The 18,854-nt window shown below is 46.8% G+C and overlaps 2 protein-coding genes across 9 annotated transcripts in view; one reads left to right on the forward strand and one right to left on the reverse strand.

The window, feature by feature from the left end:
- The window catches only part of GUCY2D (guanylate cyclase 2D, retinal), a 70,312-nt gene that overhangs the window by 17,923 nt on the left and 33,535 nt on the right, over nt 1-18,854 (reverse strand). For 4 of the 8 annotated variants that reach the window (XM_080979645.1, XM_080979644.1, XM_080979648.1 and 1 more), the window contains 7 exons: nt 13,206-14,113; nt 8,661-8,962; nt 6,654-7,008; nt 5,498-5,582; nt 5,259-5,355; nt 4,793-4,885; nt 1,907-1,990 (listed from right to left, as the gene is read on the reverse strand). In XM_080979645.1, coding sequence (XP_080835771.1) covers nt 1,907-1,990; nt 4,793-4,885; nt 5,259-5,355; nt 5,498-5,582; nt 6,654-7,008; nt 8,661-8,962; nt 13,206-13,923 — 1,734 coding nt within the window. In that variant the 5' untranslated portion in view covers nt 13,924-14,113. The other 4 variants (XM_080979646.1, XM_080979647.1, XM_080979649.1 and 1 more) reach the window with 4 other exon arrangements.
- Nucleotides 15,083-18,854, forward strand: part of LOC308462339 (uncharacterized protein) — a 73,681-nt gene continuing 69,909 nt past the window's right edge. Inside the window, exon 1 of the mRNA XM_080979999.1 lies at nt 15,083-15,095. The gene's annotated coding sequence lies outside the window, so the exon portion shown is untranslated. The remainder of the gene's footprint in view (nt 15,096-18,854) is intronic.

Raw genomic sequence — 18,854 nt, forward strand, 5'->3', positions numbered from 1 at the left:
GGATGTAGCCAGCCATCCTGCAAAGCCGGAAACAAACAAAAAGCTTGTTTAGGGCTCCTGTGTGCTAAAGAACAGAAGGTGTCTGCTTCCATAGCCGTTCTTGTATGAAGCAAAGACTGGGCAGTGGGGGGGGGCAGTCTGGTTTTTACATCAAAACCTCCCTATGGAATTTACCTGCCCAGATTACTGGCAGTGAACTGGGCTAGGAGGAAAGGCAGGGTGGGGGCAAGTTTGTCTCCTATCACCTGCACACTCCCTTTCGATTACAAATTTCACAACTCTTTTGCACACACACACACACACACACACACAGAAGCGTCCTCTGCACACTAGGGGAAAATATCTTAGGTGCTGTATGATTTCTATGTTCAGAAGCAGTCACCAGTAATTTAAATTAAGCAATATATTCCATCCCTGAAAATATCCGTAAGAATTGGGGCGGCAACATTTAAGTTGCATTTACTAATCTTAGATGAAATTGTTTAATCAAGTGAAAAGGCAGCTATGATTAAGGCAACACTTCCTTTTTATAGGTTGAATGTTTCAATATAAAAATATAAATTTAAGAAGTGCAGATGGCAGAGGAGGTATCTTCCCTACCACACACAACTTTCAATTTACACCTGGAGGGAATTCCTCTTTTAATAGCATGCTTGTTGAGACCAGTATATGTAAGATGAAGGATAGCAGACTAATCAAGTAAGTTGTAGCGTACTGATTAAATCTGCACACATTTGCAAGTGTGTGCAGATTTAATCAGTCGGTTACAACTTATTTGATTAGTTAGCTAAGATTGCTTTAAAGGGTGTGACCGCACTGTTAAGAATGGAATCATCTATGCTGGTCGTAGGTTGTAGGTTTGGGCCTGTATTCCACAGCCAAGGCCGGCCCACCCATGAGGGGGTGAAGTGATCCCCTCAGGCGGCAGGATCCACAGGGGCAGCAGATACCAATGTGGATCTCATACCCTCCAACATTTCTCCAGTGGAAATAAGGACATCCTATTTCATAATAATGCGAATAATTTTATTACTTGTACCCCACCCATCTGCTTGGGTTTCTCCAGCTACTCTGGACAGCTTCCAACATATATAAAAAGCATCACACGTTAAAACAACTTCCCTATAGAGGGCTGCCTTCAGATGCTTTCTAAAGGTTGTATAATTACTTATCTCCTCGGCTTGAAGGTTGCATAACTCTCCACCCTCCAACATTTCTCTGATGATAACAGGGACATCCTAAGGAAAAGCGGGTCTTTCTAGGATCAAATCAGAAACTGGGACGACTTCTGTAAATCCAGGACTGTCCCTGGAAAACAGGGACACTTGAAGGGTCTGGCCCCTTGTTACTGATGTGAATCTTCACCTACCCCTTCTTCCTCGGGAGGGAGGGGGCACCATTTTGTGGTTCACATCAGGTGCCAAGATGTCTTGGCCCCGCCCACAGCAGAGAAAGATGCTACATGGAGTTGGACTGAAGAGGTTACCTGATCAGAGGAAGCATGTATAGTTGAGCTTAATTTGTAAATTAAGCACTTCATCTGTAATCACACACACACACACAAATATTTTTACAGCAAACCACCAATCTGAACCTGTTTTCTACCTCCCATTTCAATCCTTGCCAATACCTTCTCCCCAGAGGAGGAAGGATGGCCTGCAAGTAGGGGGTGGGGTGGGGAATGAAGTAACAAGTGCCATAGCCAACTTTTTTCCTCCTCTCATTTTTGAGAGGAGGGAAAAAACCCCTAACACAACAAAATGCACGAGAGCTAAAAAGGTCAAGTGAAAGACAAGGAGCATCAAACTTTTTGGGGTGAGGGGAGGGTGTAAAAACCAAACTGAAAGGCAGAGCAGACTGGCAAAAAGGCACAACTTAAAAGGGCCTTTTGCCAAACGGGACTTACCTGGACCGCGGCTATTACGCCTTGGCTGTTAAACAAAAGGAGGAGCAAGGGGACTTGGCTGGTGAATTTTGGCTTGTCCTCGCCCTAAGGATAGCAGGAAGCAGGCGGTCAAAAATAAATGATGCTGGTGGTGGGTGGAAGGGGGTGGGGGCAGAAAGGGAGGGCAAAACCCAGAAGGACAGGAGTATGAACTGGGGTAGGGTGCTCCCTCAACTCTCTCTATCTCAGCTGGGCCTGATCAATGGGAGTTCATAATTACGAGGGTGCCTCTGAGCATGTGCTAAGTACATTTCTGTGACAACCTGCCTCACCCTCCAACAAGCAATGCTGGAGATTGGAGCAATGGGCTTCTCAGACAGACATGCTGCGGATTCAAACCCCTCTTTAGGGATTAAACACTGAACTCTCTCAGCAAACTGTAGGATGGGAACCAGGTGAGTAGAGCTGTGGGGCTGGGGGAGGCAGAAGTGAGCTGGAGAAGATGGGGGCACTTACAGTGGCGAGCACATAGTGACGGTGCCATGGCTAGGCTCACAAGGATCATTAAAGATTTTGCACAAAAATACACTGGTGTCAGAGCAGACTTAAGGATCCTTGTGTGAGACAGTGCTACCACCCCAGAGAGATTGTGGGGAGAGGGGAGGCATAGCCTCTCAGCTGTGTTCACTTAAGCCACATTCACACCAGGTATTTAAAGCACCGTGGTACCACTTGAAACAGTCGTGGCCTCCCCCAAAGAATTCTGGGAGTTGTAGTTTGTTAACCATTCCCAGAATGGTTTAGCAATCAGCCCCTCTTCTTGGGGAACTCTGGGAATGGTAACTCTGTGCAGAGCTGTCAACATTTTCCTTTTCTTGTGAGGAATCCTATTCGGAATAAGGGAATTTCCCTTAAAAAAAGGAAAACGTTGACAGCTATGACTCTGTGGGAGGAAAAGCATTCTCCGGACAGCTCTCAGCATCTCCCAGAATTCTTTGCAGGGGGAGAACCATGTCTGCTTAAAGTGGTATCCTAGTGCTTTAGTTCATATGCTGTGAATATGACCTTTACAGGAATTAGCATGGACTTGGGGCACAGCACCACAGACCCCAGGGCTGGATTATGGCCAACAGGGAAACAACTGCTTCTAGAGAAGGGCCTGTTGCCACGGCTTCCTGGTTTCCTAGCAACAGCCTCCCTGCCATGACCAGAGGGGTCGCAACCCTAGCCTCTGTAACATCCCAATCATGAGCCCAATAAGTGTGGTTGAGTAGTGAGGCGGGAAGGAGAGGATGCCCAGCCACACATCACTTCCTGACCAATACGGTGCAGGAAAAGGTGATGAATTGGGGGACGGGGGAGCAAGCAAGGTCTCCAGGGAGCAGGGAGCAGTGCTGGCAAGCAGAGCCACGCTGAGATCAGTGGCGGGAGCTGCAGGAATCAGCGAGGTCACCCTTCACAGAGGGATGGACCTGGGCATGCTCCCTGAACATGAAAGCCCCTCCAGCCCTCTACTGCTGAGCCAGTGGCAGCCAACTGCCCCTCACCAGTCACTGAATGTGGGGTTGCTGTGCTTCGCTCACTTTCTTTTTACAGGGCATCCACACTATGCCTCAGCTGAGGAGTGGAGCATCTGCTTTGCATGCGCAAAGGTCCAGATTCTATCTGCAATGGCGTCTTTCTCACTATAGCCAGCTTCCTATGGCATCCTGGGTTCTGCCCATGGTTCTCCTGTCTCTTCTGTGACCTCAGGAAGGCCTCCTTTTTTCTTTTTTCTTTCAAAAGAGGTCTTCATACTTTTCACACTACTTTTCTGACTTAAAAAAGAAAGGTGGGGTTTTGTCATGGGCATTAATCAGGCAAGTGAACCTACCATACCTCAGCCTTTTGCAATGGGCAACATTATTAAATCCTTGTTTGCTTTTGAACTCTATCTTTTAATTAGTGCCAAAATGCTTTTCTAGCTATGTTTTTCTTAAAATAAAAAGACCAGTACCGTGCTACAACCCCCCATGACGCTATATTAAAAATAAATTTTTAAAAAAAGTATTTCATTTTGACAAATATCAGCACAGTGTAAAACTTCTCGTAAGAAGTAATGCAGTTGAGAGCAACAGTCATGTTACATTTTCAAAGCACATCGTATTTCATGTCAGCTGTAATTATTCAATAATTTAATTTTAAAATTATAGCCAGAAAAGCCCTTCAGAACTAATTAAAAGAGCAGTTTGGGGGGGGGCAGATGGGGCTTATAAAATGTCTCCCACCACAAGGGTCATACTGAGTCTGTTCTGAACTTCAAATGACACGCCTACCGTGTGGACAGGGCATAATGGGATGTACACAAAGAAAAGGCACAATATTCCAGGTGGTGGAGGAAAAGTCAGTTGCAATTCCGCTTGTAGCGTACAACGGAAGAGCAATGATTGGATTGTGGCAGGAGTCACCAATCAGGAAGCAGCCTCAGCCTCTCAAAATGGCACCCGTCATGACAGGAAGTGGGCGATGGCTGGAAAATGTAAAATGGCAAGGACCCTGGGAGGATATATTTCAAAACAAAACACCGTTATATAAAGGTGAAGGGAGATTCAGCAGTGCGACAAACTGAGCCCAATGAAAAAGGATGTTTGTGGAATAGAACTGTTTAGAATGAGTGGAAAGGAGATGGCTTGGCGTCACCATCAAAACCAGCCACTCGATTTTAGTGCATTCTTTCCAGCCTCCACCCTTCTGCAATGATGATATCAGTGCTGGCACTGCCCCAGGAAAGGCTGCTGGCAAGAACACCATCTGCGCCTCCTGAGGAAATGGCTTTGCACCAGAGGCTTCTCCTGGCCCACCCACTAGTAACTGGGAAAGAGGGAGGGTGCAGGACTAGGAACTGTGAAGGAGGGGACATGCTTTTACCTCAACCACAGCCATGTTGCTGTTTTCTGCATTTGCCGCCACACTCTTGAGGCTTTTCATGTCCGACATACTCTTTCGACTGTCGTCCATTTTCTGGGGGGGATGAAGAGGGGAGGAGAACCATGAACTAAGGGACAGCTTTCTTATTCATAACTTGGACATTTATCATACAGTAATGACCCTTGACCAATACCGCAGCCATCTGTGTTCTCAAACAGTTCTGGCCCGACCATCATACCCATCCAATGTCTGAAGCCGAGAATCTGTTCCTACATAACCAAAGACAGCAGTCCTTTCTGTGCACTGTCCTTTATTTCAGTTGCATGAAGCAACCGTCGTAGAAACCTTGAGTATTACTATTCCTCGCATTGCCTGTTTTGATCCCTCTCTGACTTAGCAGCGCTTCATCTTGCCAGCCTCCCCTTAGTCTCCTCAATGGTCCCTCCCACAGAGACAAACTCCTCACCTTCTTGCTGTTCTGGGTATGGATGAAGGTCAAGTCATCCATGGTGAGGACAATCTTGTCGGGCCCCTTCATTAGCTGGGCATGCTGAAACTGCCGCCTGTGGGAATCAACAACACGAGCAGAGCAGAAATAAAAAATGGTCGTTCGTAAAGATAAAGCAGGCATCACGGGGAGGTCCCGAAATCCGAAATGTCAGCTGTCCAGCAGACCTAGTCACCAGGGGTGTTTGCGTAACTCACCTGAGATGGAAAGCAAGGGCAGCTCCACCCACCATCAAGCAGATAGCCAGGAGGAATATGAGGAGGATAAAACCAGCATTCACCCCTGAAGTAGAAGGAGAAGAGTGTTACCGCTGGGGACCACTTCCAGGAAACAGGCTTGAGAGGTTATTTCCAGCTCCATCAACATCTCCTCCTAGTCACATATGGGGAGTTCCATACAAAATATCTCTACCCACCCACTGTAGTATTACAAATCCTGACAGAGATGCCTTTTGCCTTCTCCCCAGACTTTCCTTGTCTTCTCTTCCCTGCATGACTTTACCATAAGACACACAAGCCTATAAAATCAACAGCTCCTTTCTCACCTTCCTAAAGCGCCATTGTGGGTGCCGTGATCTCACCCCCCAAAAAGCACGTCCTTGGGGGCTGCGATCTCACATGGGTCATGTGATTCATGCAGGAGTGTGGCGCCAAAAGATGTGTGTCCCAGTTGGAGGGTCTGCGAGTGGAGTATATGAGGTGGGCTGGCAGGACACATAGCTAGCGTATATGAGATTGGTTGATCAATCAACTGGATGGTATATTTGAAGCTGGTGGGATGGATGGATGGATGGCTAGGATAGAACAGGGCCTTCAGTATGGAGCTGACTTCCTCTCAAAATAAGGCAGGCACCTACAATCTTAGGCTTTCAATTCTTTTCACTTGGGCCTTCACAGCTTAGTATTAGTATTGGTAATTTCCCTTCATGACCAGAATTGGGGTCATGTAAAATTTGTTTCGCACTGTTTTTACAATATAATAATAGATGGTATTCAACAAAATATAATTTAGAATAGACTCACAGAAATTAACTTTGTGTGCAATTTCCCCTTATATACACATTTTTGCAAAGCGATTTTCCATAATATAACGAAATTTCGTATGTTATTTTCAGTAACATGTGCACACTTTACCCTAGTATATGCATTTTTGTATACATTACTGGGCTGGAGGACTGCACCGTGAAATTCAGGGAAGAGCAAATTTCAAAAAGGATGGCCGAGTCTCAGTTCTCGTATTGTTTTGGAAAGTGCGAATTAGGGAAGTTGGCCTTTAAATGCAAACCAAATTCCTCTCCATCCTTCCTCTCCCTCTCCATCCTTGCACATCCAGGCAGCTCACTTCAGCGCTCACCCCCACTGCAGATGGTGACCGAGTCAAACCAGCAGATGGAGTCCGTGTCTGGACTGGAACTGTGAGGCCAATGGATTGTGTGCCCAACGTAGCGCAGAGTTCGAGCAGCGACGTTCACACTGTAGGTGGGCCAAAGGCGGTTGCCCTTCCCATTTGTGTCCAATATGATATAGGGGAGCACGGCATCTCCGTATTCATCGGCTGACACTGGCTGGCTGAAGCCTTCCAGCTCAAAGTCCTTGGCGTGCTCTGCAATGGTGGAGCCCATCACCCACTTGCCGGACTTCCGAGTACTCTCCACTGCCTTGGCCAGGAAGTAGATGGAGTTAAAGATAGTACCAAACAGGGGGTGTGCCTTTAAAGAGAAGCAAGCGAGAGTTAGGACCAGGTTCTCAAATTCTGCAACCTGAATAAATTGTGCTAATGGATAACATTTGTTTCTGTTTTCTGGATTCCCCTCATTTGTTTCGCTCGCCTTACAAGAGTGAAGGCACCTCTGTGCCCTGTGCTGTCCTACTTTGTTCATTGCTCTGCAATGCTGCCACATTATTGCTGTCCAGAAGAGCTATAGCGCAACGAAAGCAGAACAAAAAAACAAACAAACCAGAACATTGGGGGCACAAAAAGTTGTGGGATTTCAGCAGGAAGTTACGGGATATGCACTGGTAAGAAAAGTAGTTGTAGGAATGACCACCCCAAAACATTTGCAGGCGCAAACAGTTCTGAAAGTGGGATCGTGTAGGATTGCTCCAATAGCTTCATGACCACAAATCAGCATGGACATGCGACAGAATGATGTCTGGAGGGACCCTAAATAGTTTTGTGGGTGCTGAATTCTGTGCTGCATTATTATTACTTACTTACTTACTTACTTACTTACTTACTTACTTACTTAAAATTACAGACTGCCCTCTCATGCCAAATATCAGGGCAGTGTGCAACCAGATTTAGAAAGGGGGTAAAATACTTCTAAAAACAATGCAGAATCATCGTAAAAATGACTGGCTTCATCTTAAAAGTTTAAACTGTAGAATAGGGTGGTTCATAAAAAACTTTTTTTAAAAATGCCTGCTCCAAAGGTCTTATCTTACTACACTAGGGATTATACAGCTATATCTGAATTTTCATACATATCAGTTAATATCTTGAACCTCCTCCACGAAAATAGCTGTTTACTTGGCCATTTTCCTATGTCGTGAAGGCTGAAATTTCAATTCAGTGGAGCAGGGTCAAGATATTAGCTGATATGCATGAAAGTTCAGATATAGCTATATAATCCCTAGTGCGGTAAGAAGAAGACCTTTGGAGAAGGCATTTTTTTTAAAAAAAAAGTTTTTTATGAACAGCCCTGCTGCAGAATAGGCACACAAAATGGTATCCAAGAGCCATAAGAAGGTCAGAAGTGAGGCGGCTTGCCAAACCTCTGCTGGAAGAGTATTCCGCGGCAGTGCTAAAACGCCTTTCATTCAGGCAGATCTAAAAAGGAATGCAGTTGTGAACACACAGCGCTCTGGACAGCATAGGGTACCTCCTAAATCTGAGCCTCTCCTGCACCTCAAACAGTAATAATAATAATAATAATAATAATAATAATAATAATAATTTATTATTTATACCCTGCCCATCTGGCTGGGTTTCCCCAGCCACTCTGAGCGGCTTTCAACAGAATATTAAAATACAACAATCTATTAAACATTAAAAGCTTCCCTAAACAGGGCTGCCTTCAGATGTCTTCTAAAAGTCTGGTAGTTGTTGTTCTCTTTGACATCTGTTGGGAGGGCGTTCCACAGGGCAGGTGCCACTACCGAAAAGGCCCTCTGCCTGGTTCCCTGTAACTTGGCTTCTCGCAGGAAGGGAACTGCCAGAAGGCCCTCGGAGCTGGACCTCAGTGTCTGGGCAGAACGATGGGGGTGGAGACGCTCCTTCAGATATACTGGACCGAGGCCCTGCTGGGGCCATCCTTTGTACCTGCCCACCGCCACCCACTGCCTCTTTCCTCAGATGCACCTTGTCAGCATCCAGGTGGCCAGGGATTTCCCTCTTCTCCTGAGCCTCCCTGAAAGTCTGCCGGAAGGACTGCTCCGGAGAGTCGATGGTGATGGTGAGCACCGCGTCGTAGGCCATGCGGAGTTTGAGGCTGTCATCCAGCACAGGGTAGGCCTCCTTCTGGTAGGGCATGCTGTAAGTCAGGGCGTCGTAGGGGATGAAAACGTAGGTCCCGTCTGTCATACGCAGGTCCTCGGCCTTCTCCAGCAGGAGGCGCTGTTCCTCCCCACCCAGCAGGGCAGAGTGCATACACATGACGATCACTGGATAGGAAAGGAACGAGGAGGCGGAAACAGGCAGGGGAGACAGTGGGAAGGGTTAGGCCTGGCAAGGGTCAGCAAACTTTTTCAGCAGCGGGCCGGTCCACTGTCCCTCAGACCTTATGGGGGGCTGGACTATTTTTTTTTGGGGGGGGTGAACGAATTCCTATGCCCCACAAATAACCCAGAGATGTATTTTAAATAAAAGCACACATTCTGCTCATGTAAAAACACCAGACAGGCCCCACATGCATTTTAAATAAAAGGACACATTCTACTCATGGAAAAACAAGCTGATTCCCGGACTGTCCGCAGGCCAGATTTAGAAGGCGATTGGGCCAGATCCAGCCCCCGGGCCTTAGTTTGCCTACCCAGGGGTTAGGGATTAGAAGGAAAATCAGTGTAAAGTCCAGAGCTCACCAAGGGACCGCAGTGAGATGAAGAGGGCCTCTGTGTATGTGCAAAGTGACCTTCTGCAAAATGGACTGCCTCTCCTAATAGGAGCCAACCCAGACCCTGCATTTATCCCCTCTCCATGTGCCCTCTCTGAAGGAGATGCAGAGGGAGGCAACATGAGAACAGGTCCTTTCTGTGGTAGCTCCCCATTTATGGAATGCCCTCCCCAGGAAGGGAAGCCTGGCACCATCACTGGCTATTTTTAGGCAAAAGGCAAGAATATTTCCATTCTGTCAGTTTGGGGGCCCTTTACGCTGGAAAGTTTTAGATATTGCGACGTCCCTTAGGATGTCGGTTGGATGTGTTAGACTGCCTTTGATGTATATGAATGCGTTTAGCTTTTATTTTGCTATAGCTTTGGAGCAGTTTTTATTTTTGCTTTGGGTTCCTTTTTGCAAAAAAAGTGACCATTTTAAGAACAATTATAATAATATTAAGGGACGCAGGTGGTGCTGTGGGTTAAATCACAGAGCCTAGGACTTGCCGATCAGAAGGTCGGCGGTTCGAATCCCCATGACAGGGTGAGCTCCCGTTGCTCAGTCCCTGCTCCTGCCAACCTAGCAGTTCAAAAGCACGTCAAGTGCAAGTAGATAAATAGGTACCACTCCGGCAGGAAGGTAAACGCCGTTTCTGTGCGCTGCTCTGGTTCGCCAGAAGCGGCTTAGTCCTGCTGGCCACATGACCTGGAAGCTGTACGCTGGCTCCCTTGGCCAATAAAGCGAGATGAGCGCCGCAACCCCAGAGTCGGTCACGACTGGACCTAATGGTCAGGGGTCCCTTTACCTTTATAATGATATTAATATGCTAAAGCCACGTCCATAACATACATTTAATGCACGCTGATTTCCCAAAAATCCTGGAAGATATACTGTGAATTTTAATGTTTTAGTATTTTAACTTTTTGTATGTTTAAAACTATTCTAAGTTTTTCTTGATTTTATCTTTTTGTAAAGCGCTTTGAGGTGTGTGTGTTTTTATACACAACCAAGTAGTGTATAAAAATTATGAAATAAGTATCTTACACCTCACATACCTACTAGTTTCAGGACTCTTCATAGCAGTGATGTCTGACCACCATCCCTGCACAGCAACAGCAGCCTTTGACTTCCAGATGTTTTGGGCTACAAATCATCACCCGCCCCAGCCAGTACAGCCATGGGAGATGTTGTCCAAAACATCGGGATGACACCAGGTTGCGGAAGGTTGCTTTAGTGCAGTGTTTCCCAAACTTGGGGCTCCAACTGCTTTGGGACTACAATTCCCATCATTGCTAGCTAGCAGGATCAGTGGTCAGGGATGATGGGAACTGTAGTCCTAAAAACAGCCAGAGACCCAAGTTTGGGAAAGGTTGCTTTAGAACCACAAGCAGTCTTACCATCAGGAAAGTGAGGCATTCCTTCTCAGGCGGCTGATTTTTTAAGGGGGCAGGTACCATTAGAGAGGGTCGGCCTATTGGATCAGTTTGGATAAAGGGAGGTTTAGACATTTTAAAAAATAATAACGTAGCTTATGTTTACTAGGTGTGCAATTTGGTTTTGACTACAATGCACAGGAAGGGAGGTTAACACTTTCCCTCCCCAGCCATGATACTGATGGAAATAGTGTGCCAACCACCACGCTACTTAATTGGTGCTACTTAACTGTAGCACTAATGGCAGAGGTGCCATATGGTAATTTTAGACTCCGGACTTAATGGTCTTATGGAGCGCCCTTCTTTAGGTGGTTTGCACATAGCCCCTCCTGTCCATTCCTCCAAAGTGGGGTCCTGGACATCTGCCCTAAAATCCTGCCCTGATGGCACCACTGGCTAAGGGAAGCTTTTTTTTTCTTCGGCTAATAGCAGCATATGGGGGTTATTTTCAGTGGGGTTGCTGCTGGGGAATAGGGATGGGGAGAAATTTGATTCAGTTCACACAGGGTTGCCATATTTCAAACAGTGAAAATCTGATCAGAAACATTGTTGAGTTTTTTGGGGGTAAAATTGTTGAGTGGGGTTTTTTGGGGGGGGCAAAGCAGTATTCTGGAGATAGATGATACATAGATTGATCGATCAATCAATCAATCAATCGATAGATAGATAGATCTGGAGATTCTGGACGTATGGCAACCCTAAAGGTAAAGGTAAAGGTACCCCTGACCGTTAGGTCCAGTCGCGGACGACTCTGGGGTTGCGGTGCTCATCTCGCTTTACTGGCCGAGGGAGCCGGCGTGCAGCTTCCGGCTCATGTGGCCAGCATGACTAAGCCGCTTCTGGCGAACCAGAGCAGCGCACGGAAACGCCGTTTACCTTCCTGCCAGAGCAGTACCTATTTATCTACTTGCACTCTGACATGCTTTCGAACTGCTAGGCTGGCAGGAGCAGGGACAGAGCAGGGACCGAACAACGGGACCTCACCCCGTCGCGGGGATTCGAACCGCCAACCTTCCGATCGGCAATCCCTAGGCTCTGTGGTTTAGACTACAGCGCCACCTACCCATGGCAACCCTAGTTCACATTTAAAGGCAAATTTACACAATTCACCCTTTGCGAAACAATACGCAACAAAGAGACATCCTTCAAAATTTGCATTTCTCCAAATTCCAATCTCCAGTCAATAAATGTGTACAATAGTGCATTGCATTAGGGTCAACTGTGCATATATCAGTGAAGATAGCATACAAAAGCATTGTATTGGGGAAAGGTCCTGCAAAATGTGTATATTGTTACAGGTGCGCCAGTTTCTGCCCAACATGGAGCGAGGCACAGCGGAAACTGTGGTGTATTTATGATATATGGTTTATTTATACACATATATACCCTGAGCCCACCCTGGAGGGGTTCATAGCATTGACACCCCAAAAGGGCCTTGCTTCTCCCACAGCCCCTGCCTTGGATTCAAACAGAAATCAAACATTGCTCAGACTCTCTCTCTCCAGCTTGCTGCTTTGCTTCTAAGCTCACACCACTCCCAGCTCCCTGCCTTTGTCCTTCTAACTAGCCATGAGTTAGGGGAAGGGGCCCAAACCTTTTGCTGTCTTGCACATACCACCTTCCTTTGCTTACTTAATGGACCATCACTCAGACTATCATTTCCACAGGATGCTAGCCTGGCTTATATTTTAACACATGCAGGATTCGGGGGTTAAGAGGGTCTCGACATACAGCCTACCCCCCCACACCTGGCAAACTCAGATGTTGGGTACGTCATCATTATCCAATGTGGACCAGTTCATGGAGGGCAATCGTAGGGTGTTACAAACTATATCTGGAAAGTTCCTGGGGGTCATTAGAAGTCTCTACTAGACAGAGATAAGGAAGTACTGTAGGTGTTGTGCAATCTTCCCCTTCAAAAATGTTCTGTATATATTTTCAACCCAAATGTCCTGGTTCACCTGCTTTTATACAGAGACAGAAAGCACTAAAGCCACATTCTTACTTCATCTTGATAAACAATACTTTCTTAACCTCCATTGTGCACTGAAGCTGGGTTGAACCACAATTTATCATGAGGCAACAGCTTGGAAGCTTTTCTTGGCAAATGCTGTTGGGTCGTGATCCTGCATATCTCCTGTCCCATCAGGCTACTTCTTAAAAGTACTGGTCAGGCCGGAGGGTGGAGAAACCTGTCATACGTACGTGATTGCACCTCATAGAACAGTTGCTGCTCATTTAAAGTGACTACGTGAACTGACCTTATCTACACTAAGAACCTCAGCAGAACCTAGAAGTTTTCTAACGATTATCCCCCAAATATTAGACCCTCTTCCTTTGAGAGTCACGCAAGCACATGTGGCCCCAACCCAGCCATACCTCGTACATCATAGGCCCTCTGTACCCGGCGGAGGGCATCCCGTGCCCCATTCGGTTCGTCCTCCATGGTGGTCACGACAGTGACAGGGAGGCCAAAGTTGCGCAACGACTCCGCCAGGCCTTGCCCTACTTCTACCCAGAGGTCCTGCCCGGAGCTGATCACAGCAACGTGGGCCCAGCGGAAGTACTTGAGCACGGTGTAGAGCACGGCAGAGGCCTGGGGCAGCGGCCGGGAAAAGGTGCCGAAACGTTCCACCTCGGCATCATCAGTCAGGCAAGACCAGGAGAAGACAGGCTTGTTCCAAGCTCTGCCCAGCAGCCCAGCTGCCTCGCAGGTGGCTGGGTTGACCGGGCCCACGAAGCCAGAGGCATAGCGCTCCGAGTTGACAAAGCTAACCATGGCCTGAGACGACTTGCAGTCTTCGTTGAGGAGGACATAGTCAAACCAGTAGCCCTGGTTCAGAGTAGGGTCCTTGTTGATGCGGGCAACGGCCAGCTTGGCCGCTGCGTCAGGGTAGGCCCTGGCGTAGATGGAGTCGCAGGTCCAGGGCCCCATCACGCCCACCTTGAAGGTTGATGACAGGACGCGGCAGGGCAAAGAGAGGAACAAGAGCCAGAAGAGGAGGGCTTGCCGGCGGGGGCCCTTGTAGCAGGCCCACCTGGGGTGGTTGGAAAGGTGGAGCAGGAATCTGTGGAAGCCAAGCCAGGCTAGGATCATGGTGTCGCAGAGCCCAGGAATGGCGCAACGGTGGGGGAAGGGGGAAGGGAGGGGAAGAAGAGGGAGAAGGCACGGCTCACAAATCCTTTAGTCCCTCAGGGGCCAGGGCCAGAAGTCTTTTGTCGGAGTGGGTCCATTTGCCGCCATCAACTTGGTTAAGATTCACCGCACGCAGTCAAGAGAAATCACCCTGGAATAGAGAAAAAACATCACACTATGCTGGGAAAAGGATGCTTGAGGCCCTGCGCATAGCTGTGGGGATCAGTGGGCATTGCCACAAACAACCCGGTTTACATGTTTTTAATCTCATTTCTTTAAAAAAAATTTTTTTTTAAGACTGGGTAGTGTTACGCAGCCCACAGAAAGTTGGGTAAACAGCATGCGGACAAACACCTCTCCACTTTGGGCAGCCATCTTGTTACTGAAGGCCAGTTTGTTGCCTGTAGCAACTACCTCACCATCTTCACGGGTGTAAAATGAACAAAAAGCATCACTCCAGGTTAACTATTGCGGAGCCATATTTGTTGCCCAACTTTTAGGGCTTGTGGTGCTTACAAATATAATTTGCTTCGCATTTCTTTTGGGCAAGGCAAACAATCCCATAGTGTAACGGGGTGGGGTGGGGGCAGATATAACCACACTTCCCACAGAGAGAGAGAGGTCATGACAGGAGAGGCAGCCAGCTGCTTTGGCCAAAGTCCACCCTATTCTACCAGCCTCGGGCGGTATTATCCAAATTACTGTTCTGCTCATGCTCCAGCACCTCAACGAAGCTGCCCCATCCCTCAAATCCTAATCTTGCAGCTGAACTAAAACAGGATTAGCCTTTTGGCCCCAGCTGCCTCTTCGTATTAGGTGTGAATCGGTGCGATGGCGCTCACGTGCCCACAAGTGCTCAGCAGGTCACCTCTACCAACTCCTTTTACCCTTTACTATGAATAATGTTGCAAGGTGTGTTTGTGTGTGTGAAGTTATAGAGGGGGAAAGAGCTATCAGGTCTTAATTTTACACCCTTTGAGAAAAACTGGAAATGTGAGGGAAAGCTGGAAAACCACAAGCATGGATTGTGTTTTCTTTTAACACAATGATGGCATGTAAGGTCTGTTTCAATGTGTTACTTGAAACCAACAGGCATAATGATATTTGTTACTGATGGTCAAGCAGATAGAGCTGTTTTACTGGAAAAAATATTGTATTTGCCACACCTTTAACACTTATTGCAATTTTTACACTGGCTTATTCTTGCATTTTTCCAAACATAATAATTTTCTGGGTGAATAGCATTCCCCCACCCCAATCTATGTACTAGATTTACGCTTACTGTGGCCCATGCTATTTTTAAATTTATTTATGGTATGAAATGGCTTCTGTGTGGCAGGTTAGAAACCAGCTTTCTCCAGCTGATAACCCTGTGTAGCAACATTAGCAAGTTCCAAAATCCCAAATACCAGAATTTGAGGTGGGGCAAGGACTTAATTATAAGACATGCTGGACATTTTACAGAGCTCCAATGCCTATATATATATATATTTTATATTAAAGATTGCATAGATGAAAATGGAATTAATCTTTCAAAATGTGAGTTTGCAAAAATATTTGGTGGGAGGGGCACATATTTTAGACATCCACAAAAATATGCTTCTATGCTATTCTCCTTATCCCACTGGGAAGAGCTTTTGCATTATGCAACAAGTCTACCTATTTTCATCTGACAAAGGTCAAGCGACTTGCCTTTCCACACCTGTGGATCTATTAAAAACTGAGTGCAAAGCTGGTGACCTACATTTACAATTCGGTGGAACGTTGTGAAATTCAGCAAGGCACAGCTGCTTATGAAGAAACCACATGGATTTTTCTCTGGCTGAATCCCACTGAATGAAGATGCCCGTATTTGCTTTTGATACAAATGAGTTTTCCATGCAAGACTAGAGTGGGTCCCAATCAGGCCTATTCTGGTCTCAAATCTGGGTCCTGAAATAGGCTGTGAAAATTACACCTTACTGTCCAGACGCTGCCTGCTTCTTCTGCCCCTTACCTCCCTCTACTCCATAGGTTGGACGGACAGCAACGACCATAATCCCTGACCACTAGTCATGCTAGCTGAGACAGACGGGAGTCATCTGGAGGGTCAAAGCCTAGCCATACCTGCTCTACTCTCTCTTTCACACACACCATTTCAGAGGGTAAATCTTTCCCACCCCCTGCAACACAACGGCAAACATCACCTGTACATCTGCATCTTTGATGCATCTTTTATAGATACAGGGGTTAACTACACTGCCTCATGGAGGGTAAGGCTATCGGTGGCTACTAGCAATGACCACTGTGATGTATCCTACCTGCCCGCAGACTGTCTCACCAGAGTGGTGCATGCTCCAGTTATCTCTTGCTTGGACTACTGTAATGCGCTCTATGTGGGGCTACCTTTGAAAGTGACCCGGAAACTACAACTAATCCAGAATGCGGCTGCTGGACTGGTGACTGGGAGCGGCTGCTGAGACCATATAACACCAGTCTTGAAAGACCCACACTGGCTCCCAGTACGTTTCCGGGCACAATTCAAAGTGTTGGTGCTGACCTTGAAAGCCCTAAATGGCCTCAAAGGCCCAGTATACCTGAAGGAGCATCTCCACCCCCTCGTTCAGCCCGGACACTGAGGTCCAGTTCCGAGGGCCTTTTGGCGGTTCCCTCGCTGTGAGAAGCCAAGTTACAGGGAACCAGGCAGAGGGCCTTCTCAGTGGTGGCACCTGCCTTGTGGAACACCCGATGTCAAGGAAATAAACAACTACCTGACTTTTAGGAGACATCTGAAGGCAGCCCTGTTTAGGGAAGCTTTTAATGTTTAATAGGTTATTGTATTTTAATACAGTGTTACCTCAGGTTACATACGCTTCAGGTTACATACGCTTCAGATTACAGACTCTGCTAACCCAGAAATAGTGCTTCAGGTGAAGAACTTTGCTTCAGGATAAGAACAGAAATCGTGCTCCGGTGGCGCGGCGACAGCAGGAGGCCCCATTAGCTAAAGTGGTGCTTCAGATTAAGAACAGTTTCAAGTTAAGAATGGACCTCCAGAACGAATTAAGTACTTAACCCAAGGTACCACTGTATTCTGTTGGAAGTGGCCCAGAGTGGCTGGGGAAACCCAGCCAGATGGGCGGGGTATAAATTATATTATTATTATTATTATTATTATCATCATCATCATCATCATCTCCGCTGCTGGAGTCAGTATGCCTCTGAATGCCTCCAGAAAATAGCAGCCTCAACCCATAAAGAGAAAAAGAGAGAGAGTTTCCAGACAGCCTTGAGCTCTGGCAACTCTTGCTTTAGAAAACAAATACTGACAACACGAATGCTCATCATCCCTAGATGGATGCGAAGGGGACCACGCAACTCCAGAGGGTCAAGTTGCCCACAACTTCATGGGGCTTATAAGACAAAACTAACCAACCACCTTTTTTGTCCTGCACAGAAAATGCACCTCATTCATTTCCCCTTGGGGTTTACTCATCCGACGAGAAGGGGGTGCAGGCCTGACTGATCATATTTGGCTCAGGGGAAGAATACGTCACCGCCAGCACCACACAAACACAAACTTGGGTCACGCTGGCCGATGAACCCGCAGTCATAGATATGAATATATGTATTAGTTACGTACCAGTTATTTTTATTGTTTCTGTAGCATGTGCTTTGGCTAGCTTAGTTTTGGGATCACTCATGCAATTTGCTGTGCAGTAGCTTTTGCACAACATAATTATTTTATTTTATCTGTTACTCACTCACAACCCAGAATTATGCATGGCTTTCTGAGACAGGCATGCCCAAGGACCAATCAGGAAGACGGTGCTTTAAGGCCCGGCCTCTGTGTTCTGAGGAGATTTCCCCCCCCCCCCCCAAAAATACATTTTATTAATTTTCTACAAATTTTGCACATATAATAAATGTTTGCATAATAAACATTTATTTTGTTTTTTTAATTAAACAAAAACAAAAACTGAGGAGATAATTTTGACAAGGAGACCTGTTTTAATTCCTTCGCGCTCTCAAAGGAGCGTTGCCCACAAGCTCCCTGACTAAAGCTGCTAACAAGAGCTTTGCTGGACCTTCAACGGCAAGGAGAAAACCAATTTTTACACAGCTTTGGAGCAGGGATAGTGTAAAAAAACCAAAAAAACTGGCATGCCACACTCTCTCCTGTTTCATAAAAGTCCCCCTCTCATTCTCCTGGCACATTACACCTGCCGTTCTGTACAAAGCGGTGTCCTGAAAAGAATAGGAGAAATAAGTCTTCTTATAGTAGAAACCTGAAACTATTTAAATCACCTCTTACAAGCCAGGCCCATTGTCTGTGGAGAAGAGGATCCTTCCTCTCCTTTACAAGGGAAAATTGCATTTGTGCTGACAGGAAAATGGTGGCCAGAGGAACAGGGATGACGTCAAGCACAGTTTCGAAACACAAACCGCAATGGATAAATTAGTCATATTTAAACCAACTGGGGCTGGGGAGATTTTGAGTGACTAGAAAAGTTCTGGTCAGGGCCGGCCTGCTCATGAGGCAGCCTGAAGCGGCTGCCTCAGGCGGCAGAATCACATGGGGCGGCACCCCTGCTCCCGCTCCAAGGGTCATGGCGGCAGCTTCTCCTGGCAAGATCTCTTAAGATTCCTAAGAGATCTTGACAGAAGCCGCAGCAGGAGAAGTAGGGGCACAGCACCACAGATGGGGGTCCTGCTTCCAGGGGTCAGTCCTGTCCCCCTCACTGGCCATGATGGCTTTGCTGCCAGCAGTCGCAAAGGCAGCGTTGACCTCTGATAAGCCCAAGTGCCCCAGTTAACTGGCCAGCAAGTTTTAAAATATATAGTGGGGGGTGTTTTTTTTAATATAAGCACTTGTAAAAGCTGCAACTGCCATCTTAGAGGAGGATGGAGGC

The sequence above is a fragment of the Podarcis pityusensis genome (genome assembly GCF_964106645.2).
Source record: "Podarcis pityusensis genome assembly, chromosome: 13".
Classification (NCBI taxonomy): Eukaryota; Metazoa; Chordata; class Lepidosauria; order Squamata; family Lacertidae; genus Podarcis; species Podarcis pityusensis.